Below are 24,754 nucleotides of genomic sequence, written 5' to 3'. Positions count from 1 at the left end.
AACGTTCCATCTGAGTAGGTGACTTCATTTGGATGCAACCATCCCCCCCTCCATCCCCCTGACCTTTATACAGTGAGTATTTATGCTTTGTTCAGTTACTGTAGTCAGTATTATATAGGCAAACTCAATCTGAGGTCAGTCAGGGCTTGGCAAGGGGTTATGGGTAGAGGGAGGAGCTAGGAGCTCGGAGCCTAAGCTTTTGAAATGCCGGCTCGGATCCGAGGTCGGATCCGATACCCACAGGTTGCATCCAAATGAAGTCACCTACTCAGATGGAACGTTATGGTGAGTACATAACTTCTAATTCTGTACACACCTTCACCAAGCATTACCACTTACTTATCTTTTCCAAATCCAGAGCTGGATTTGCCACAGCAGTCTTACAAGGCCTGCTAGCCAGCCCTACTACTTCTTGACTGCCTCCACCCTTCCTCAGCTTTGGGAATCAACCCGAGTGTGATGACTGCAACAGTGAAACACGAAGAACATAGTACATTTGTATACACTTACCATAAATGTAGATGTTCGAGTGTATTCACTGTTGCAGTCCTGCTTACCCTCCCTCCAGCCCCCTGTCTTTCTGTACTTTCTACATGTCCTCTTTTTTGGCCATATCTTATGGAAATGGTATTTACTTTTTACTGGAGGTGTTCCACACCATTTCATTCCTTCCTATTTGGGGGCTCCTGAAATTTGGGGCAAGAAAAACTGATGTAATGGCGTCGACCGCATGTTTTATACCCCTGACGACCTGACATCATGGATGAGGCGACAGTATCCGACACAGAAATCCGAAGACACTGATATTCGGGCCTACTGAGGGCTGCCTGCAGGCAGATAACCAAAGTGTGATGGCTGCAACAGTGAATACACTCGAACATCTACATTTATGGTAAGTGTAAACAACTGTACTTTCCCAGTGTCCCTCTATTCTGGTGAATGACAGCATATGGGTACAAGGTCGGAAGGTAACCTCAAAGGGTTGCTTTAACTGTAGTACTAGAGAGATGGTGCATATAGCTAAATGCCAACAGTGGCCTCTTTTTATGTGGGTAAAACTGAGAGAAAAATAAAATTATTTATTTATGAGCACCTAGTTGATATTGTTAAGTGTAAGGGTACTAATTCTCTTTATAAACATATATTGAAGTTTCCCTCGCATTGTTTTTTATTCTTTATTGTGGAGATGGTTGATGGAAGCCCAAGAGGTGGGGGGGGGGGCATGGAACGAAATGTTAGAACAGAGGGAAATGTACTGACACATTGTTTTGAATGCGTACAAATTCCATGGACTTAATGAAATGGTTTTGCTAGCTTGTTAAAATTGAGTGCCCTTACTTTGTAACATGGGATGGATTTATTGTTTTATCTAGTTTGGTATGGAGAGTTCTTTAATTGTTTTAAATGAATTTGTGCACCTGGTAGGCTGAATTAAATTTCATTGGTTGATTTGGACCATGTGCTTCCTGGGTGAGTTATTTAAACTGGATGTGACTAAGAAATGGGTTTTATTTCTTCTGATGAAGTTCCTATTTTGGGGAAGAAAACACTTAACTATGTATATTCTTGTATGGATTAAATTTTATGACGGAAGTGTGCCTCTAGGGTATATGTTTTGTTTTTAAAGTTTGTGTGGTTCCTGACTTTTTTGGCAGTCACCAGAATTAAACTTAAGAAGACCTTACTATATCTAGTCAATTCAGAGTCTGTATCCCATCTCAAAAGAATCACTTCCTTAGTTACACCCATTTGCTCACTTAGTATTTCTGACAGAATACTCTGTAGGGAATTTTTAGTCTGCCAAGTTATTACACTTCCGAAACAAATGTCACTAGTTACATTATTCTTTCACTTGTACTTTCAATATTTCCTATCTCCCTGAGGAAAAATTATTTGGAGTCTGTTTGGGGTATAAAAATATCTATGTAAACACTTCCAAGCAAAAATCTTAAATCTTCTAGACTTTGTTTTATACTTGGGAGTCTAGATATGTTCTCACATTGTTCCCTTGTAAATTGCTTTTCCAATCTCTCTTCACAATCTTTTCTAAACTCCTCTGATTCATTCATATAGTTATAGTGCGGTATTTTATATGTAATACTAATGATCACTTTTTTTAACAGCAGCTTCTGTTCTAGACGCCACTAAAAACTGTACCAGAGCAGGTATTTTACTTAAGATTCCTCTACCTCTTTCTATTTGCCTAAACTCTGATATCAATCCCTGGTAGAGAAGGCAGTCCCTAGCCAGTTCATAGGTAGGTACTAGGCTATCAGCCCAAGGGCCTACGTAAGCCTAGCCAACAAGGTTCCCTGGCATATGCCACTCAAGAAAGTTATTTTTCTATGCCACTGTTGAGCAGAGACACAGAAGTGATCCCCGGGGTATATTTCCTATTTCCCATCCACTCATCAAGATTTTTCTTGAAGAGTGCTAATGAAGAACTTTGCTTGACATAGATGGGTAGCCTGTTCCATAGTATGGGAAGTCTCTGGGACAGGACTCTATCCCTCCAGCATGTCCTGTTTATTGTGGTGACAAGGTTTAGGTCCCTAGAGCGTGTAGCTCGGAGGGATTGGGATTTCTTTAGGTGTAACATGTCCAACAGCTCTGGGTTTGACATAGCTTTATATGTTAGGCAGAGATCACCTCGGAGTAGGCGATATGCTACGGAGTAAAGCTGGAGTTTTTTGAGGCAGTCAGTGTAGGGCATTTGTTTGAGGCCAGTAATCCTCTTTGTGAGGTGGTACTTTGGCCTTTCCAGCTGCTGCAGATGTCTTGTGAGGTACATTCCAAAAGGGTCATTGTACTCTATAATGGCTCTAATGAGTGTCGCGTAGAGGGGAACAATGACCTTTTTTTTCCTGGATGAGAACCCTTTCATGATGAGGTGTGCCACGTAGAAGGACTTCCTGAGTACTGTGGCAATGTGACTATCAAAGGAGAGACTACTGTCCACCTGGGTCCCAAGGTCTCTTATCACACATTTGGTGTTAAGTAGATTGCTGCCTATGTGGTAGTTCATGGGTACAGAGTTTTTACCAAAGGGGATGACACTGCACTTTCTGGCATTGAGCTTGAGGCCATGGGTCTGACACCAGGCATCTGTCTCAGTGAAGCCCTTCTGTAGGATGTCCACATGATTTGGGGACTTGACTATGGCTCCTAGTTTGCAGTCATCTGCTAACTTCATTAGCCAGATGCCTTGTGTGTTAGCCTGTACTTCAGAGAAGTAGATAACAAACAGGAGAGATCCCAGGACGGAACCCTGTGGTACTGCACTTGTCAATGCTTTGAGGTCAGATTTGGAGTCTGCAACTTTTACAGTGTGAGTTCTGTCAGTGAGCCAGTTGGCAAAAACTCATCTTGTGACATAGGGATTTATACCTAGTTTAGTGAGTTTAGCTATAATTCCAGAATGGGGGATGGTGTCGAAAGCCTTGCCGAGGTCAAGATAAGGCTGTGTGAACCATCTTACCCTCATCTACGGCTTTGGTGACTGCCTCAAAGAAGTCGATCAGGTTCAGGAGGCATGATCTGCCTTTCACAAACCCGAACTGGGTGGGATCCAGAGTTTGGAGGTTACCAATGTCTTTGTAGTTTGTAGTTGAAATGTCTTCTTGACCCTTAGTCTGTAGTCGAAATGTCTTCTTGACCCTTGGTCTGTAGTCAGAATGTCTTCTTGACCCTTAGTCTGTAGTCAGAATGTCTTCTTGACCTCTTCCCATTCTGTTAGCTTTCCCTCTGGTTATTTGCTCCCAATACCTTGACTCGTTTGGCAGTTTTCAGAAGTAAATTCAAGCTCCCTCTTGCCTAGTCTCTGTACCCCTAAATGCAGTCATCTCTACTGGCAAAATCTCCTTTCTCCATTGCCATGTGGGCTTAGCTCTTGGCTGCTGCTGTTCTTAAGGATCCTGTTTACAAAGTACCACTCTCTTCTTATTTCTTGAATTTACCCCCTTTCATCATCATCCCTTTCTTTTTGAATTATAGCTTCCTGATTGTGTTATGTATGTGAGGCTTAATTGTGTAGCTCTAACATATACCTTGAAGTCAGGTAGTCCTATAAAACTCCGTTTTCTATTGGAGGGATTAGTTTATCTCACTTGACCTTTGCCTTCCCCTTCCAGATAAATTCCTTTGACTATTAATTATTGTCCACAACTTTAACTCTGGTTGATAAAAATGTGCCTGACCTTTATATAAAACTAAAGGGGCTAAAAACATTTCACTGCTTGTATCTTTCTATCCATATCCATAAACAACAGCTTCCATTTTCACAGTGTCTGTATAATGTGTTGTTTAGTTTCTTCCCACATATTCTCAGCTGTCATAACAGAAGCCTTTTTAATCAGTAATCCTAAATTTGTAATTTTGTTATGTCCCCGTAAATATATGTATTGCTGAGCCAGTTCATGTGTGGATATAGAGTTTACAGCTATAGCCTTTGTTTTAGCGTCATCAGTTTTATAACCCGAAAAGACTTGAAACTTGTTTCAAAATGTTCCACAAGACTTGAGATGTCCTTTTCCATTTTTATCAGGTACATAATATTGTCTGCCAGTAAAGGCAACTTTTCTTATTTGCCATACCAGTTATATTCCTGAATTTCTGAGTCCCTTATTTTATTTGTCAGTGGGCTGTAAATTTAAAGTAAATAAAGGTGAAAGAGGACCTCCCAGCTTGGCCCCTCTGTTTAGACACAATTTATCAAAGAGGAAACCTCCCATTTTAATTCTTGCTTCCAGTCCTTCATCATATGTATATCCTCCTAATTAATCTTATTATTGTATCAGGGAATGCAAATGTTTCCATTGCCGTACTCACAAAATCGCAGCTTGCTCTATCGAATGCTTTCTGTGCATCAAGACCCATCAACAACAGTGGTATTTTCTTGCATTCTACTTCCCTCTGGATCATTGTTGTTCTATCAGTGTTGTCAAATGGTTTCCTTCCCTCCGCAAAACCACATTGATTCATATCTATCAGTTTTGGCAACACCTTTGCCATTATTTTAGTGGGTCTATATTAAATCAGCAAACGCTTAAAATAGTGAACGTTGATTTATCGACCCCTTAAAAGCGAAAGCTGACAGTCTCAAAGACATGGAACAGCGATTTTTTTTCCCAGGGAAAAAATCGCTGTTTCACAAAAAAAAAAAAGTTCAAAACACAAAATAAAGTGGGGGCTTTGCCCCCACCCCCACCCCCCTACTTAAATATACCAACTCTGAGGTCACACCACAGTGGAGGAAATGGTAAAGTCCCAAAAACAGCCCAGCGATTTTTTCCCCCTGGGAAAAAAATCTCTGTTCCGTTTTTTGGGTTTGTCAGCTTTCACTTTTAAAGGGTCGATAAATCAGCGTTCGCTGTTTGAAATGTTCGCTGATTTAATGTAGACCCATTTTAGGTGTTATAAAAATAAACACTTTATAATTACGGTTTAAAAGTGAAATTGGTCTATATGATGCTGTGTCTCATCTGTCTTTACATTCTTTAGGTATTGCAGCCACTGCAACTTTCTTCCAGGATGTTGGTACTTCTAGTTTTAAAATACTGTTAAACAAAACATTTCACTTTATCACCTCCTAGCTTCCAAACTTTCACCTGATCCCAGAGACTTTCCTGTAGCTTGCTTATACGTCACCATTTTTATTGTATCTTCTCTCCTGGTATCTTAACTGCTAAGAGTTGAGCCTCCAGAGCAGAAAAACATTTAGCACAGCAACTTAGGCAAGAGAAGTGGAAAGTGCTGTTGCTATCTCCTTATTCTTCACTTCCTTTTCAATCACGATATAGCCATAGGCTTTGTTCCTTAAGAATGGAGAACAGCAACAGTTATTCCCCTCCACAAAGGCCGGAAAATTACAGATTCTTAAGCCTGACCAGCCTCAATCTGTAAAGCCATGGAATGTATAATCATGTACCTCATAAATAAAGACATAGGTGACCCTCCAGACCCTGGATCCTACTCAGTTTGGCTTCATGAAGAGCAGATCCAGCCTGTTAAATCTGGTGGATTTCTTTGAAAATGTGATGAAGGCAGATCAGTGCACACAGCATACCTCAACTTTGGCAATGGCTTTCGTCACAGTCCCACGTTCAGGCATTAACAATATACTTAGCAAACTGAATGTAAACCCCTTCATTGTAAGACGGGTTGCCAACTGGCTCACAAACCAGGCACACACTATCAAAGTGGATGACTTCACATCAACCAGCAGACCTCTTAACAGTTGGGTGCCACAGGGGTCAGTGCTGGGTCCCCTACTGTTTGGTATATACTTCTTAGAAGTTTAGCTCAAAACTAAGGGGTTGTGGCTGACCATGTTCGCTGACGACTGCAAACTAGGTGCAATCATTGACGACTGCAAACTAGGTGCAATCATTGAATCCCCAGATGATGTCAGTATACTTAAGGAGGGTTTCAGTCACAGTCTCATACTGAATGTAGAGAAATGCTTCTTCATTCCCTTCAGCACAAACAGTGTCCCCTCACACTACCAAATCAGCAACAATACCTTAAGTACCCATGAAGTGGTAGGGGACCTGGGATCACAAGTTGACTGAGACCTTAACTTTGACCACCATGTGTCGGGTCTATATTAAAACGACGAAAGTTCAGAATTTCAAACACTGACATGAGCGGAAACTCAGAAACTCTTATTTTTTGATCGCAGTACAGTGAAGATCGGAATATTTGCCCTTTCCTCACTGTAGTGCGATCTTGGAGATGGAATATATATTAAGCAGGGGTGCCCCCCACAATAGCGATTTCGAGTTCTTCAATTTCCGCTCATGTGAGCATTCAAAATTCTGAACTTTCGTCATTTTAATATAGACCCCATGTCTCTACTGTAATAAGGAAAGCTTTCTATGTAGCACACTTGATTAGTAAACGCATTGCCTCGAGCACAAAAGAAGTTATACCCCCGCTTTACTAGACACTTATCCTGCCCATACTTGAATATAACGCCCCATTTGGCATGTACTGTACTAAGCACTTGCAGTAATTAGAGAGACCTCTGAGGTTTCTAACAAAGAAGATCAGGAGACTCCAGCATGTGCCTTACACAGACCAACTAAAGTTCCTGTCACAATACTCCATATTGTATAGACTTCTTGGGGGAGACTTATGCCTGACCTACAGAGCAATGCAAGACCCAGACCTAATGAACTTGCTGCTTATTCATAAATCAAACAGGACTAAGGGCTACCCTTTCTAGGGACCTAAATATGGCCTGCAACTTAAGTAGGACATGCTGGAGGAACAGATTTTTCTCCCAGTGACTGTGGCGTCTTTGGAACAGGCTACCAGTTCATGTGAAACAGAGCACCCCTATGACACTGTTCTGGAGAAATCTGGATGAGTGGATGGGGCACCATAAATTCTTACTGGGGATAGAGCCCACAACCCTCCTGAACATGGGCAGTCACCACTAAATGGAATCTTGGGTATTGACTAGCATTTATATGGTATTTCATTCAGATGAAATGGCTAGGCGTAAAATGACCTCCGGGTCGATAGCCTAGTAATTTCCTTTGATCTGCTTCTAACCTTGGTATACTTAGGTCTTCCATAAATATTTCTATTTGTGCTCTTTTTTGATTTCCACATGTCTCTGCTTTATGCAAATTTCCATAACATTTCCAAAGTACCATAATTTATTTGGCCTTCAAAGAAATTTAAATCTAATCCAGAAGTCCAGTGAGGGCTCATAATTAAAATTGTCTGTATCTTACCTTGGTTTACCTTACAACCTGTCAGCATGATAAATAGATTACATAGATGCCACTTGGGGTTAGACATCATAGTAAGGATGCCATCTGCAAACAAGGCTGTCTTTATTTCCTTTTGGCCTAGTTCAAGCCCTGCAGTGTTGGATTTGTAAAGCTCATGGCTCCAAATAGGGTGCCCTTTGCTCCCCTTATTTGTTCTATCACATTACTATTCTTAGCCTGAACTGCGAAGTCTCACTGCTGTCTTTTCCTTTGCTCCTTCCCCATCATAAATGTTCTGCAGTAAGTTAAGAAATTTCTTGAATATCCCCATTTGCTCGAGGACCTGTAAAAGAAACACCCATTCAGCCTTATCAAAGGCCTATTCACCATCCATGCTCAAACTCAAGAGCCTGCTGATGTTCGTCGTGTTACCCTGCTGCAGTCATCACACTTGGGTTATCCTGTTGTCAGGCGGTCCCGCAGTCAGCCAGAATTCCAAAGTCTTGGTCCGGCATCGGTTGCTGTCGCTTCTTCCCTGATGTCAGTGCGCCAGGGGTATATATAATGCAACCAATGCCATTTTCTTCAGTCTTTCTTGCCGCGCGGTGCCCAAAGCAGAAGCAGTTTGCAAGTGCCGATCGGCCGACTCCTGAGATTTTCGAATTCCAATTTCAGACCAAAGTCTTCTATAAAGCCAAGTACCCCGTTGGGGAAACTTTTCTTGCCTCAGACCGATGTCAGAAAAAGTTAACAATTGTATTTCTTGTGGGAACCAAATGCCTCATAAGGATTTTCATTCTTATTTAAGAAATTTCTTGAATATCCCCATTGCCTAGGCCCAGACCACAATGTCACTAATTGTCATTTTTGTGCTAGGTTTAATAAACGTACTATTAAAAGACGCTTTGATTTCGCATTACACTATTTCGGTAGAAAATTTAACTACACTATGATGTCGGAGCAACCGACTACCGGCGTGCACAAAAAACGCAAGGATAAGGACAGACAGTCCAGGCCTAAGCCAGTTTCTGGGGCCTCGGCTGGTCCGGTCTCCAGTTCTCCGGTCCTCAGTGAGGCTCCGACACAGCCCCTGACTACCGCAGATCTGGAACCCGAGACCGCTTCGGAACTTTTGGCGGAATGTACCAGGCCGACGCAGCCATTTTGTTCAGGCCCTACCGACGACATTGCTGAAAAAGATGTCGGTGCTGCAGAAACGCCTTCGGTTTCTGAAGGCGTTTTCAGACCGACGACGCTCACCATTAAAACGCATCCTAAGACGAAGACATCTATTAAATCCAAAAGGACTGCACTTCAGTCCCCTGTTCAAGGCCCCATGCCTAAGAAACAGATGCTTAAAATGGCTGAAGATTTGATCCCTTTAATCAGGGGTTCCCAGCCCCCTCCTGACAAAAGGCCTAGACAAGAGGAAGATTATGCATCCTCTGAACAAGTGTCCATTTCTTCAGACTCCTCTGAGGACCAAGATTACTCTTTCTCCCCTTATGAAGATTCTGATGCTGAGGATTCCATTCCCTCAGCTTCTCCTCCTGAAGACTACTCCTTTGGGGAAACTTTACACACTATGAGGGAACATTTTCACTGGGAAGGTCAGGGCTACTCTAACTCAGAGAAAAGGCTCAGAGAGTTTCTTTTACTCCCCCAACACAGACCTCTTGCCATCCCACCAGTTTTAGACATTGTGGATGATGTTTACTTAGAATCCAGTGTGAACCCAGACTCTCTTCCTCCTGCTCCGGCCAAGCCTGACAGATACTACAGAGTGCCTGATTCTCACAAATTTCTTTATAAAAGTCCTGTTGCTGACCCAGAGACAATCTCCCAGGGTCCCAAAGGGGCTAAGGCCTCTATGGCTAAAAATCCTGTACCCTCTGTGAGGGATTCCAGAGCACTAGACAGGTGGGGGAAAAAGGTTTACACCTCAGTCACTCTAGCTATGAGGGCACTAAATTGCCAATTCCACATGTTAAAGTATCAGCAATTTCTAATCTCTCAGTTAAAGCAAAGAATGACCACTCTCCCTCAACAGTTGGAATTGAAAGAAATAGAGGATCTGTTGCATGCAACTGAACAGGTGGGCAAACATACCTTACAATGTGGGTTTGATTCTTTGGAGGCCTCCTGCAGAGCAGCTGTCGGGTCTGTTATACGTAGGCATGCTTGGTTAAAGGAACAAACTCTGCCTGATCATGTTAAAGCAAAGCTTCTAGATGCTCCCTTACAGCAGGATGTTCTTTTTGGAGTTAAAGCAGAAGAAGTCTTAAAGAAAATGGAGGATAAGGCAAAATATATGCAGACAGTCAAGGATTTCCTACAGGTACAGCCCCCTCGCTTCAGCAGAAACTGGCCAACAAAAAATTGGTCCTTTCCAGCTAATGACAGACCATAGACGGGTAAATGTAGACATCCAAGGGGCAGAGGACAACAAACAAGCCCAGTACAAACCTCGCCAATGGGGCACTGCAACACAGAAGGGAGGAGAAGACAGGTCCCAACCTACCAGAAGGCAAACTCAATGACTTGCACCTCATCTGGCCAAGCAACACTCTCTTGGCAGCCCCCTTGGGAAGAAAACTCGCACTTTTTTCAGACAACTGGCACATTGTCACAAAGGACAAATGGGTCCTAGACATAATTTTACAAGGATACAGATTCCACTTTCACACCTTGCCAATGAAAAGAGGAATGCCAAACCTGTCACAAAATCAATGGGCAGAGGCACAAAAACAAATTACAGCTCTCATGGACATGAGAGCCATTCAACTGGTACCTACTCGAGAGCAAGGTCAAGGATTTTACTCAAGACTCTTTCTAGTGCCCAGAAAGGACAATGCCTGGAGACCAATTCTGGACCTTTCAATTCTAAACACCTTCTTACAAGTACCCAAATTCAAGATGTTAACACTACAGCAGCTTTTTCCCATGTTGGGCAAGGAAGCATGGCTAGTAACGTTGGACCTCAAGGAGGCATACCTGCATGTCCCTATCAGACAAAGTTGCAGAAGATACCTCCATTTCATTGCAGGTTCAACCCATTACCACTGCCCTTTGGCTTATCTACTGTGCCCAGAGTCTTCACAAAATGCCTGGCACCAGTAATTGCATACTGCAGACAAAGAGGAATTCAAATATACCCATACCTGGACGACTGCCTCATCCAAGCAGAAAGCAAGGACATTCTCTTACATCATCTAGCTTTTGTAAAACATCTACTAAATTGCCTGGGGTACACAGTAAACAAAAAGAAGTCAAAATTAGTACCCTCACAAAATATGACATTCCTGGGTGCCAACTTGAATACAATGGCCCAGAAGGCTTATCTGACGCCAGGCAAACAACTACATCTGACTCAATATTTCAATACAATGGCAACAAAGACCCAATTAACTGCAAGAAAAATTCTGCAGGCCTTGGGCTTCATGGCATCTTGCATACTACTAATACCATTTGCAAAGCTGCATATGAGGAAATTACAGTGATACCTAAAAAGCGTATTGTCTCAACACAGCCACAACTTGGACACAATGATATCTCTCATTCCCTGCCTACAACAGGAGTTTATATGGTGGTCACAGCCTTTCACCTTGCCCCCAGCCAGGCAAACTATCACAACAGATGCATCAGACTACGCCTGGGGGGCACACATGGCAGGACAGTGCGTTCAAGGCGTATGGACTGCAGATCAAAGGAATCTGCACATCAATCAAAAAGAGATGCTAGCTGTACAGAAAGCTCTGACAGCCTTCAGGAATCTATTACATCCAGGACAACACCACAGTTATGTGGTACATAAACAAATAAGGGGATACTCACTCCTACCCTCTATGCAGGCAAGCAATGACCTTATGGAACACAGCTCTGGCTTACCAAGTTCAGTTACAAGCTCAGTTCCTGCCAGGAAAGAAAAACACATTGGCAGACTACCTCAGCAGAAACATCATGGATCCCCACGAGTGGAAACTAGATCCACAAGTATTTACAATGATAACTCAAAAATGGGGCCTTCCAGACATAGACCTGTTTGCCAGTCTTCAAAACTATCAACTAACAAAATTTTGTACAAGGACACTTCACCATCAAGCTTGGAAAGTGGACGCACTCTCTTTCAGTTGGAAAAACCTGACAGTATATGCTTTCCCTCCATTGCCTCTCCTCACAAAGGTGCTTCTGAAAGTCAGAAAGGAGAGACCACGACTGATTCTCATAGCCCCAGACTGGCCATGCCAGCACTGGTACCCACTATTGAGGAATATGGCCCAGGGCCCACCTTGGATCTTACCACAAATTACCCATTTGCTCACACAGCAAAACAATCAGATTCTTCACAGCCAGCTCAAAACCTTAAATCTGGCTGCATGGCAAATCACCTAAGTATCCAGCCAGTTCCTCTTACCCAAGCAGTTATGGATGTTGTTCGGGAAGCTAGGAGACCAAGCACCAGGAAGGCTTATTCGGACAAATGGAAAAGGTTTTGTGCCTGGAACCAAGCCAAAGGCCAAGACACAATTCAGCCTCACATGCCTCACATTCTACAGTACTTAATTGAGATGTTGCACAAAGGACTTTCTTTCTCCTCCATTAAAATCCATGCTTCAGCTATTTCAGCCCACTACAACACTAATCCACCCATATTGGTACTTATTACTGACCTCCTTTTTGGGGGCACCTGACGTCTTGGGCAAGAAAAACTGTAGAAAATGGCGTCGGTTGCATTATATATACCCCTGGCGCACTAACGTCAGGGAAGAGGCGACAGCAACCAATGCCGGACCAAGACTTTGGAATTCTGGCCGACTGCGGGACCGCCTGACGACAGGATAACCCAAGTGTGATGACTGCAGCAGGGTGAACACTCGAACATCTACATTTATGGTAGGTACAAAACTGTACTTTCTGATGACAAGCAGTCTCCACAGTCATTAATGTTAGCACTTTGTTAACATGCATTTGCCATCCCTCCCACAAATCTGGTCCTCATGATAATCTAGTTTTGTGAGGCTGTTAATTATTTCTTGTGGGTTAAATTATTTGGGATTAGTGACTTCTAGTGTATTTTGTGTTGCTTAGTCTCAGGTTAGATTGCAGTTGTTTGGAATTGCCATACTGTTTATAAGTACTCAAGCTTCATGAATGAATTTCTGTATGGTTTAAAGAAAATATTGCCTGCCTAGCAAACGTGACCCTATTTCCCAGCTGCCTTCCTTCATGTGGTAATTGTATCAGTTAGCCCAGACTGCTTTTTTAAATTAACATTAATAGCTAAAGTTTTTTCTTACTGTTAAGGTTAATTGTATGCTGCTGTTTTTAGGCTGGAGATGCTGCTTGCTTCTATGATATCAAGTTAGGGCGGAGACGTGTGGAACATCATGACCATGCTGTAGTGAGTGGACGGCTTGCTGGAGAGAATATGACAGGAGCTGCTAAACCTTATTGGCATCAGTCCATGTTCTGGTAAGAATCTGGTACTTTATAAAGATTTGTGTCATTAACCCAGGGAATATGCAAAAAATGTAATACAATTTTGTTTACACAGTTGCTTATCCTTTCACTGGCTTTCTTGGTCTCTTGCCCTTAGATGGCAATTCTAATTTTGTGCAGTTTGTATGACTGGTGAGTCCTCTTAGCACAGTGTTTCAAGGGACTGAAAGGTTCCCTTTTTCCTCTTACAGTTGTAGGGCAGTAATTAGTCCAAATAGTTGAGCTAGTACTAAATGTAACTTCTGTTTTCTTAACAGTTAATGGCCGTCATCCAGACTGTTAACTTAGTTAGTCACAAGAATGGAAGTTTTAGGAGGTGATGGCAAAAAGTGGAGTAAAAGCTTGATAGTCTAGGATGAGTCATTCATTCATCCATTCAGTTTGGTAACCAGGGTGGAGCACTGATCCAAATGGACCTATTTCAATCTTTGCCTGGACAAATATAAATGCCAGTAGACAAGCAAGTTGAAAAGAAGTATTAGGAAGACTGAATGCTGTAATTAATTCAAAAGGTGCTTCAACAAAGTATTAGTTTAAGGGTGTGCACACTTATGCAACCAGTGTATTGTACGTTTTATTTTTTTATATTTTTCCCCTAACGGATTTATTTATTTTTCAATTGAATTGTACAGGTTATAAGTCACATTAAAGGTGGGAGAAGTTTTGAATTTTTGTATAACACAGAAACCTGGTATTTTAACAGGGGTGTGTAAACATTTTATATCGTGTGTGTGTGTGTGTGTGTGTGTGTGTGTGTGTGTGTGTGTGTGTGTGTGTGTGTGTGTGTGTGTGTGTGTATATATGTATATATATATATATATATATATATATATATATATATATATATATATAGGGTCTATATTATATATTCAAAGTTTCAAAATTTCGAACCTCATATGTTCGACAGCATATGAGCAAAACTTGAAACCGCGACTATATAATAAAAAAGTGAAAAAAAAAACTTACCTTAACATTCTGAGCAGGGGGGCAAGCCACCCTGCACCCCCACACACCCCCGTACTTAAATATACCAACTCCAAGACCACACTTCAGTGCAGAAAAGGGACATTTTCCCATTCTGTGCATACAGAGCCGTTGCCTTTCACCTTCGAACTTTTCAAAGTTCGATCATATGGTGTCGATCATATGACATTCAAATTTTAAACGTTCGGCAATTTAATAGGGACCCTATATATATCTATATATATATATATATATATATATATATATATATATATATATATATATATACACACACACACACACACACACACACACACACACACACACACACACACACACACACACACTGGAATGATTGTCACATATAAATGCAAGGAAGTCAAAGGTATCTAACTGGTGAAGAGGAGAATGCGTGATTAGATGATGTCTCCAGAGAGAAAGCATTTGCAAAACTGACTTGGACTTGAGATGATGTTTAAGCTTAGCATGAAATGGTGGGTATGATACCAGGTCTGTAATAGCAGAGAGGGATTCCTGGAATTTGGGGTATAGGATGGAGAAGGCATGGTTAGTGCAATGAAGCCCGGTTTTGGGACATTGAAGACGTGGACCAGAGTGGTTAAGACTTCTTGGGTTGTAACTGGGGGTCATATGAAGAGCCTGAAGGCAAGGGAAAGACAGGACTGTTTTTTGAGGATCTCGCAGAGTTGAGATGCAAAAAGCAGATTATGTTGTTGGCCAGGTTGCCAGCTGGCTTTATTAAGCAAGATATAGTGATGCTCATTTCTGTGGGGAGAGTGTAATGAAACAGCAGATGGTCTGCAAACTTTAGCTGATTAAGAAAGATACAGTCCAGCAGTTAAAACCCAACAGGCTCTACTGTACGCCTTAAAAGCCTTTAGGAAGTTATGCCATCTTGGACCCCTGAAGATAATTATAGACAGTAGTGCAGTAATGTGGAGCATTAACAAATGGAGGGCACACTTTTACCAGTGGTGCAGTCTGACTGTGGTGCCCTGCAAAGCATTCTTTTGTTTGTGAGTACACCTGCAAGCCTTTTGTCCTCCTTCAAACCACAACTTAATAGCTGACAAGTTGAGTAAATAAACCACAAGTGGAAAGTGGATGCAAAGACCCTCAGTCTGTCCCACAGAGATGGGGTTGTCCATTGATGTCCTTTTTGCTGTGAAGCACAGCTGTCAGATAAGGAAGTTCTATGATTTATATGTCATTTTTTTTTTTTTTTTTGGTCATTAGCTTTATATTAACTAGTTTGTAATGTAATCATGTATGGCCTTCCTTGTCACACAAAGTGTTCTTTGCATCTGGGATAATCTGCAATGGATAGCTGAATGTCCAGACAGCATACCAAAGCCCTTACACCTTCCATTTGCCTTACATCAGAAGTATGTCCTGTGTCCAAGGAGTAAGGTATATATGTGACATACAACCACTAAATCCTCAACGCCTTTGCTGCCAGTCCAAACACTATGTTGAATTCTGTATGCAAGACAGTTGCTGTGTTGGTTCAGCTTCCAAGCATTCTAAAGACAAGTGCCTTGTTGAGTCTCTTCCTTCCTCTTTTTCTTTGGGTTTTATCCTTTTACATGTCATCCAGAAAGGGAAAGTGAATATAGGAGGCAGAGCCCACATAAAGAAAGACATGAGCAGTACAGTTTTTGTTTTGTGTCTCGCATGACCATACTCAGTGTCTGTCAGACATTTGTCCCTAAGACTCTCCACAGTTGTTTGTCATTGCTTTTCATTTATTTGGAAAACCGCCATCTCAAATTGTTAGCTGAGAGTACTAAGGCCTCTGAATCTGCCCACCCTGATGTTCTGCCACCGCTTAAGATAAAAGCTAAAAAGGCATGCACTGATCCTTTGGCTGTCCAGCTTCATCCAGCTGTCTCTGTTGGGTTGGATGAAGAACCTGAGGACCACTCGTTGCCTACATCAGCTCCCGCTGTCGTGACTCAGTTGGAGGCTGACATTTTGCTCCTACATTTACTGCACATGCAAAAGGGAAACCTCATCTGATTGTATGAGATGGATCTAGTGGGATTAAACAAACACTTACTTGGGAAGAGGTGCCTGGTGCCTTCATTGAATATAGGAAGGAGTCTGAACCTCCTAGAGTTGTTAAAGCTGATCTTCCTTTAAAAAAGATGCAGAAGATCAAGCATGTGGCCCCTCTGGTAAAAGATCCACATAAGGAATGGCAGGAGTTTACTCAGAGACTTCTCAATGCTCTTATGGCTGTAGAGCCCCCTCAAGGATGATCTGTTCTTACTTATGTTCCTTGGTCTTCTACTCCTTCCAAATCTCCTAGGGAATCTGATTCCTCTGAAGGAGAGCTGCATTTAGACTCTGAGGAGGAGTAATCTATGTCCTCTTCTCAGATCCACTCTCCTTTGGCAGTAGGGTCTGAAGAAGAGGGTTCACTTTCTCCTGATTTCCGTGTGGAGGAATTGTCCTTTAAAAAGATACTGTATGGAACAGTTTAAGTGAGATTGTTCCCATGTTTCTGATGCTCAAAAGAGGTACTATCAACTCTTGCAAATAGTCTACTAGGCCTTCTACTGTCCCCTAAGATGTTCTTCGTGTTTCACTGTTGCAGTCATCACCTGTGGGGGTTATCCCTGCTGTGGTAGCCCTCGGCCAGCCCGAATACCAGATTCAGTGTTTTTCGGCATTAGCTGCTGTCGCTTGTTGACTGACATCAGGTCGTCAGTGCTATTAAGCAAGGCAACCAATGCCATTACATTTCTTGACGTGGAGCCCATAGCAGAAGCAGTTCTCAAGTGTGCCGGTCGGTTGCTACCAGAGTTTGAATTACAGCTGAAAACATCTAAAGGTAAGTACCCCCTTGGGGATCCTTTTTTCTTGCACTAACTGATGTCCGAAAAAGTTAACAATTGTCTCGCCTGTGGAAACCAGATCCCACACCGAGACTTCCATTCATACTGCATCATTTGTTTAGGCCCAGACCACATCATCCCCTGTTGCCGGTTCTGTGCCCTCTTTAAGTTGAGAACCATTCTTCGCAGAGCTCTTATTATAGATGGGTATTTTCATCTTCCGTCTTCACATTCCGAATTGGGTCCATCACCAACAATTTGAAGACATTCCGAAAAAACATAGAGATAAAGATAGAGACAAACCACACAAGGCTAAGCCTTCTGATGACTGTAGTGCTAAGCAGGTGGTCAGTTCTCCAGAATTCAGTGAGGTGCTTTCGCAGCCCCTGATGCCCAATACGATATCTATGCAGGCTTGTACCAAGACTCTTGAAATCCGGTATGCCGCAGAAATCTTTTTCATCTTCTGAGCCTTTGGTTGTCTCTGCCTTGGTTGGGTCCGGAGCCGTGATGCAGGCACCGGCTTCCAAGGAGGCCTTTCGCACTATCGAATCTAGACAAAAAATGACGACTTTTCATCCGACTACCGTATCTCTCAGACCGATGGATATGCTTAGGCCTAGAAGCCAGGCCACTCCTAGAAAATCTATCTCTAGCCACCATCTTACTCCTGCTCCATCATCCCAAGCCCAAATGCTTAAAATGCCAGAGGATCTCATCACCCTTTTCAGGGGCAGTCAGGCCACAACTTCTAAAAGGAAAAGACACCCTTCTTCTGAAATACTTGACAGAACAGGATTCTGAGGAATCTGATTATTCAGATTTTAAAGAGGAACAGCAACCTCTGACTGCTTATGAGGATTCAGATGCAGAGGAATCCATTCCTTCTGCCCCCACCAGATGACTTGGCCTTTGGGGAAACCATTCACACCCTCTGGGAACATTTCCACTGGGAATTCCAGGATTTCCCTCAGTCTAAGAAAAGACTAAGAGAGTTTCTAGACCTGCCCCAACACAGACCCTTGGCCAGCCCACTAACTTAGAGGTGGTGGATGCTGTTTTCCATGAATCCAGCTTAGCCCCTGACGCCCTCCCACCTGCTCCAAGTAAACCTGACAGGTGTCATAGAGTACCAGATTCTCACAAATACCTGTACAGAAATCCTGCTGCAGACCCAAGGACATTACACAAGGACCTAAAGGAGCTAAAGCTAGCTCTGCTAAGAATCCTATTTCTTCTAACAAGGATTCCAGAGCTCTGGACAGATGGGGGTAAAAAAGTATACACCTGTGCAACCTTAGCTATCAGAGCACTCAACTGTCAGTTCCATATGTTAAAATATCAACAACACACCTGAGAACTACTAAAGTAAAAAATTTCAACCTTTCCTGACTGTGCCAATTCAAAAGAGTTAGCAGAGTTACTGCACTCTACTTGTCCGGTGGCCAAACACTCACTCATTACACTGTGGAATATGACACCTTAGAAGTCTCAAGCAGGGCAGCAGTGTCAGGATCTATCATTAGGAGACATGCATGGTTGAAAGAACAACCTCTCCCTGATCATGTCAAGTCTAAATTAATTGATGCATCCTTGGATTAGGACCGCTTGTTTGGAGTAAAAGCAGAAGAGGTGCTTAAAAAGATGGGGAAGACCAAGCAAAATCTATGCAATCAGTAAACAATTTCTTTTGGGTACAACCTCCTAGGTTCTACAGGAATTTTCTCTGTAAGCATTGGTCCTTTCCTGCACCCAGCAGATGGGGGCAAAGTAAGCCCCGCAGGGACAGACCAGACCACCCAAGCCCCTATCCCAGGGACAGCAGAGACCCAAACAATGGACCACTTCCGCCTTAAAGGCAGGGAGTTCTAAACCATCCCTTTTTGGCAAAAACTCTCAATGACTCCCTCTGCCCTCCTTTCACTCACCCAAAGCTAGGAGGAAGTCTCTCCCTCTGCAAAGAAAATTGGCTTTCTGTTGCAAAGGACCAATGGGTCTTAAAGATAATTTTTCATTGATACAAATTCTCTTTCAGTGAACTCCCAATTCCAAGGGGCAGTAGAACCTGTCCCCTCAGATCAAACAGGCAAAGGCTTTTATTCCAGGCTATTTCTTGTTCCCAGAAAAGAGGGCACTTGGCACCCCATCCTTGATCTGTCCATTCTGAACACCTCCCTGGTGGTCCCCAAATTCAAAATGCTAACTTTGCAGCAGGTGCTGCCTATGCTGACAAAAAATGCCTGGTTAGTGACCCTAGACCTAAAAGATGCCTACCTCCATATCCCCATAACGGAATCCTGCAGGAAATTCCTGTGCTTCAGAGCAGTCTCGCAACACTTTTAGTTATCTGTGCTACCCTTTGCTTATCTTCTGCTCCCAGGGTATTCACCAAATGCTTAGCCCCAGCCATAGCATTTTGCAGACAGAGAAATATACCGATTTACCCTTATCTGGATGACTGCCTCATTCAGGCAGAGTGCAGCTTTTCATTGCATTCTGCCTCATTCAGGCAAAGTGCAAAGAAAAGCTAATCCAGGACCTCTGTGTCAAAACCCTCCTAACCTCTTTAGGGTTCACCATCAAAGAGAAGAAATCAAAGCAAACACCCTCCAGGAAGATCATTTTTTTGGGAGCACTGCTGGACCCAGCATCCCAAATGGCCTTCCTATCCCCAGAAAAGCAGAGCTTCCTGCCTCTCTGCTTTACGTAGCTGGCTTCAAGATGTCACCTCACTGCGTGGAAGTTCCTGCAAGCCGTGGGGTACATGGCATCTTGCATCCTGCTAATTCCTCTGGCCAAGCATCACATGAGAAAACTTCAGTGGTATCTAAAGAACCTTTGTTGTCAGCACTCTCAGCCTGTAGAGACCTCTCTCCCTCTGATCCCTTGTATAAAGGCCAAGTTTCTCTGGTGGGCAGGGGCCTGTGCCAAGAACGAGAGTCTTCCCTTCATCCTCCGCGCAACCAGGCAGACCATCACCACCGACGCCTCAGACATTACTTGGGGTGCTCACCTAGCAGGCAGGTGCACCCAAGGTCTTTGGGATGCCCAGCACCTTCCGTTACACATCAACCAGAAGGAAATGATGGCTGTACAAAAGGCCCTGACATCCTTCAAACCCCATCTCAGACCAGGGGTTCTCCTTATCAGAACAGAGAACACCACAGTAATGTGGTACATCAACAAACAGGGAGGGACCCAATCTTGCCCTCTGTGCAGGCTAGCCATGAACCTGACGGCCTCCTCCTAGGTATTACACCTAATAGCCCAATACTAACAGGGATCAACAACACCCTGGCAGACCACTTAAGCAGAAACTTACTGGACCCCCATGAATGGCAGCTCCACAGAAAAATCTTTTTGCAAGTCACTCAGGAGTGGGGAACTCCAGAGGTGGATCTATTTGCTTCGCACCTCAACCACCAGCTGGAAAAATTCTGTACCAGGGAGTATCAACACCTAGCGTGGAAGGTGGATGCCTTGACCTTCCCCTGGAACTCCCTCTTTTGTGTATGCTTTCCCTCCTCTGCCTCTTATTCCCAAGATACTGATCAGGATAAGGGAGGAGAGACCAAAGACCATCCTTATTGCTCCAGATTGGGCCAGGCAGCATTGGTGCCCCTTAATATGCAGCCTGACATTACAGGATCCCAGGCAACTTCCCCTGATCTCGGACCTCTTTACTCAGGTGGGGGTGGGGGATGCGGCACCCAGACTTGCAGACTCTCAAACTGTCAGCTTGGCTAGTACTCTAAAGGCAAACAGGGGGCCCCTGTTAGGCAAACCGGTCCTAGACATTATCACAGAAGCCAGAAGGCCCAGCACCAGAAAGTCTTACGCAGATAAATGGAAAAGATTCTGCTCCTGGAGCCAGTCCAGAGGGGGCAATTCCTCACAACCTTCTATCCCTCTTATCCTGGACTACCTAGCAGAGTTACTCAATAGTGGCCTCTCCTTCTCTTATATTAAAATCCACGGCTCAGCCATTTCGGCTCATTTCAAAACCAAACGTTCTGTGCTATGACAAAGTCCCAGCAAACAGCAAAATCCAAAAAAGAAAGAAGAATGGCAGGACACTGCTGGATTAACTCCTTCTTTTATTAAAACAACCAAAACATCCAAGGATAAGCTCTTTCGGGTGTGATACCCTTCATCAGATAAAGAGAACAAACATTACCACTGTTTTAAATTAAAAGCCAACCAATCAGCAATCAGTAAATTACCCGCCTTTTTAGTAGGGCGGGTTTCAAAGGAACCATGTCATTTAACCCTGGGCTCCTATGAGCCCTCAGCTCCAAGATCCATTCAGATTCAAGGGATTCTGTCATCAACCTTATATCTCCTCCTATTATTTAACCTTACGTTAACCACAGCCCTGAAGCTGAAAGTATGTGTTGAGTGCTGTTCAATGTGCCTATAAAGAGCATTATGCTCAATTTTATTTCTAATATTGGAAAGATGCTGTAAAATTCTGATCTTAAACATATTATTGGTCTTCCCAACATAATATGCTGCGCATTGTTCACATGTAGCCAAATAAACTATGTTACTTGTCCTGCAGGTAGCCCTTGCCTTAAGATGGTATAACCTTCCAGTAACAGGATGTTTAAAAGTTGCATTCTTATTGATAGACGGACAGGCTTTACAAAAGCCACAGGGAACACTGCCTGGGCTCGCCTTAAATAAATTGGATGTAGTAAAAGCCTTTTCATTACAAAGGATGTCCTTCAAATTCTTATTTCTCTTGTATCCAAAGCTGGGTCTGGTTCCTAATAGATCCTTTAACTTATTGTCACTTCTTAAGATGTTCCAGTTTTTAAAAATTATATTTTTCATATCTTTGGTATTGCTACTGTAGGTGACAAACAACTTAGGTTCCCTTTTTTGTGGAACTTTGGCCTTGGATTCAACGAGCTCTTGTCTGATCCATGGTTTGTATTTACTATCCCTTTTCTGCCTGCTATCATTAATGACTTCACTAATCATCCCCTCTTTGTATCCTCTGTCCAAAAAACATTGCTTCAAGGACTCTATCTCTTTCTCATACTCTGTATCATTCATTGATATCCTAGATATTCTGCCTGCCTGGCCCTGAACTATGTTGGGGAACATATGACGGGGATGCATGCTATCAAAGCATAGCAGACTGTTTTTCCAGCAATCCTTTCTAAATAACTTCGATGAAAAACCATTGCTAGTTTGTGTAATACTGACATCCAAAAAATCTATGCTGGTATCAGAGAAATTCAACTTAAATCTAAGGAAGGATGTAGTGGAATGTAGATAGCTGACAAAATCTATTAACATGTCTACCTCACCCCTCCAAAAGAAAAAAACATCTTCTACAAAACGTGTATACATATACACATGTTGTTTCCATAATGGATGTTCTAAAATTACATCTTTCTCCCAAAACCAGAGGACCAGGTTGGCGTATGTATTTGCACAGGGGGTGCCCATAGCTACCCCCTGTGCTTGTCTATATATTTGCTTGTTCTCTATAAAGACATTATTCTCTAAGACCAAGGCCAACATCATCTTAACTAAGGATATATTGTTGTCCTCCTCACCCAAGTCACTCAGAACCCCACCTATGGCTTGGATAACAAAGTCATTACTGATCACAGTAAAAAGATTATGGACATCCAACGTCACCATTAAAAGTTTTCCCTGTGGCTTATTATGATTGAACCTGCCTACCCTTCTAAGGAAATCACCAGTGTCTTTCAACACAGAGGTTGCTTTATCTAGAAGTGGTCGAAGTGTATATTCTACCCAGATGGAGATATGCTCCGTGACCCAGCCTCTACCCGAGACAATGGGTCTGAATGGGGGGGTCTTCTACTGATTTATGAATTTTTGGCAGAGCTTTAAAAATAGGTATAACTGCTTTTTCTATCCAAAGAAATTGTAGCATCTCATCACTTATTAGCATATCAAAATTTAACCTCTTCAAGGTGTTGTGTACTTCATCCACTAACATCTTGACACCTATGGGGTTGAGTGGAACATAGACTTTCTTATCTAATAACAACCCCTGAATTTTCTGTTGGTAAAAGGTGGTGTCCATCACTGGTCACAGCTATGGGCACCCCCTGTGCTAATACATACGCCAACCTGGTCCTTTGGTTTTGGGAGAAAGATGTAATTTTAGAACATCCATTATGGAAACAACATGTGTATATGTATACACGTTTTGTAGACAATGTTTTTTTCTTTTGGAGGGGTGAGGTAGACATGTTAATAGATTTTGTCAGCTATCTACATTCCACTACATCCTTCCTTAGATTTAAGTTGAATTTCTCTGATACCAGCATAGATTTTTTGGATGTCAGTATTACACAAACTAGCAATGGTTTTTCATCGAAGTTATTTAGAAAGGATTGCTGGAAAAACAGTCTGCTATGCTTTGATAGCATGCATCCCCGTCATATGTTCCCCAACATAGTTCAGGGCCAGGCAGGCAGAATATCTAGGATATCAATGAATGATACAGAGTATGAGAAAGAGATAGAGTTTTTGAAGCAATGTTTTTTGGGCAGAGGATACAAAGAGGGGATGATTAGTGAAGTCATTAATGATAGCAGGCAGAACAGGGATAGTAAATACAAACCATGGATCAGACAAGAGCTCGTTGAATCCAAGGCCAAAGTTCCACAAAAAAGGGAACCTAAGTTGTTTGTCACCTACAGTAGCAATACCAAAGATATAAAAAATATAATTTTTAAAAACTGGAACATCTTAAGAAGTGACAATAAGTTAAAGGATCTATTAGGAACCAGACCCAGCTTTGGATACAAGAGAAATAAGAATTTGAAGGACATCCTTTGTAATGAAAAGGCTTTTACTACATCCAATTTATTTAAGGAGAGCCCAGGCAGTGTTCCCTGTGGCTTTTGTAATGCCTGTCCGTCTATCAATAAGAATGCAACTTTTAAACATCCTGTTACTGGAAGGTTATACCATCTTAAGGCAAGGGCTACCTGCAGGACAAGTAACATAGTTTATTTGGCTACATGTGAACAATGCGCAGCATATTATGTTGGGAAGACCAATAATATGTTTAAGATCAGAATTTTACAGCATCTTTCCAATATTAGAAATAAAAATGAGCATAATGCTCTTTATAGGCACATTGAACAGCACTCAACACATACTTTCAGCTTCAGGGCTGTGGTTAACGTAAGGTTAAATAATAGGGGAGGAGATATAAGGTTGATGACAGAATCCCTTGAATCTGAATGGATCTTGGAGCTGAGGGCTCATAGGAGCCCAGGGTTAAATGACATGGTTCCTTTGAAACCCGCCCTACTAAAAAGGCGGGTAATTTACTGATTGCTGATTGGTTGGCTTTTAATTTAAAACAGTGGTAATGTTTGTTCTCTTTATCTGATGAAGGGTATCACACCCGAAAGCGCTTATCCTTGGATGTTTTGGTTGTTTTAATAAAAGGAGGAGTTAATCCAGCAGTGTCCTGCCATTCTTCTTTCTTTTTTGGATTTCGGCTCATTTCGATACAGATCATCCCCTGCTTTCACATCCTTTGAGTAAACAATTCCTCAGCGGGGCTTTTAATGTCAGACCTCCCAGAAAGCCACCCACGCCAGCCTGGGACCTGAATTATGTTTTTGAAAAACTAACCTTACCACCCTTTGAACCTGCTGCTTCAGCAGAACTAAGATACCTCTCCTGGAAGACTGCCTTCCTTCT

The 24,754-nt window shown here is 42.6% G+C and overlaps 1 protein-coding gene across 4 annotated transcripts in view; it reads left to right on the top strand.

Annotated features, from left to right (window-relative positions):
• Positions 1 to 24,754, top strand: part of AIFM1 (apoptosis inducing factor mitochondria associated 1) — a 774,257-nt gene that overhangs the window by 627,869 nt on the left and 121,634 nt on the right. For all 4 annotated transcript variants that reach the window (XM_044057008.1, XM_044057010.1, XM_044057009.1 and 1 more), the window contains one exon: positions 13,051 to 13,193. In XM_044057008.1, coding sequence (XP_043912943.1) covers positions 13,051 to 13,193 — 143 coding nt within the window. The remainder of the gene's footprint in view (positions 1 to 13,050; positions 13,194 to 24,754) is intronic.

Source organism: Protopterus annectens, chromosome 15.part0, assembly GCF_019279795.1.
Source record: "Protopterus annectens isolate FY-2018-M chromosome 15.part0, PAN1.0, whole genome shotgun sequence".
Lineage (NCBI taxonomy): Eukaryota > Metazoa > Chordata > Ceratodontiformes > Protopteridae > Protopterus > Protopterus annectens.
This window is presented reverse-complemented; position numbering and strand designations above follow the sequence as displayed.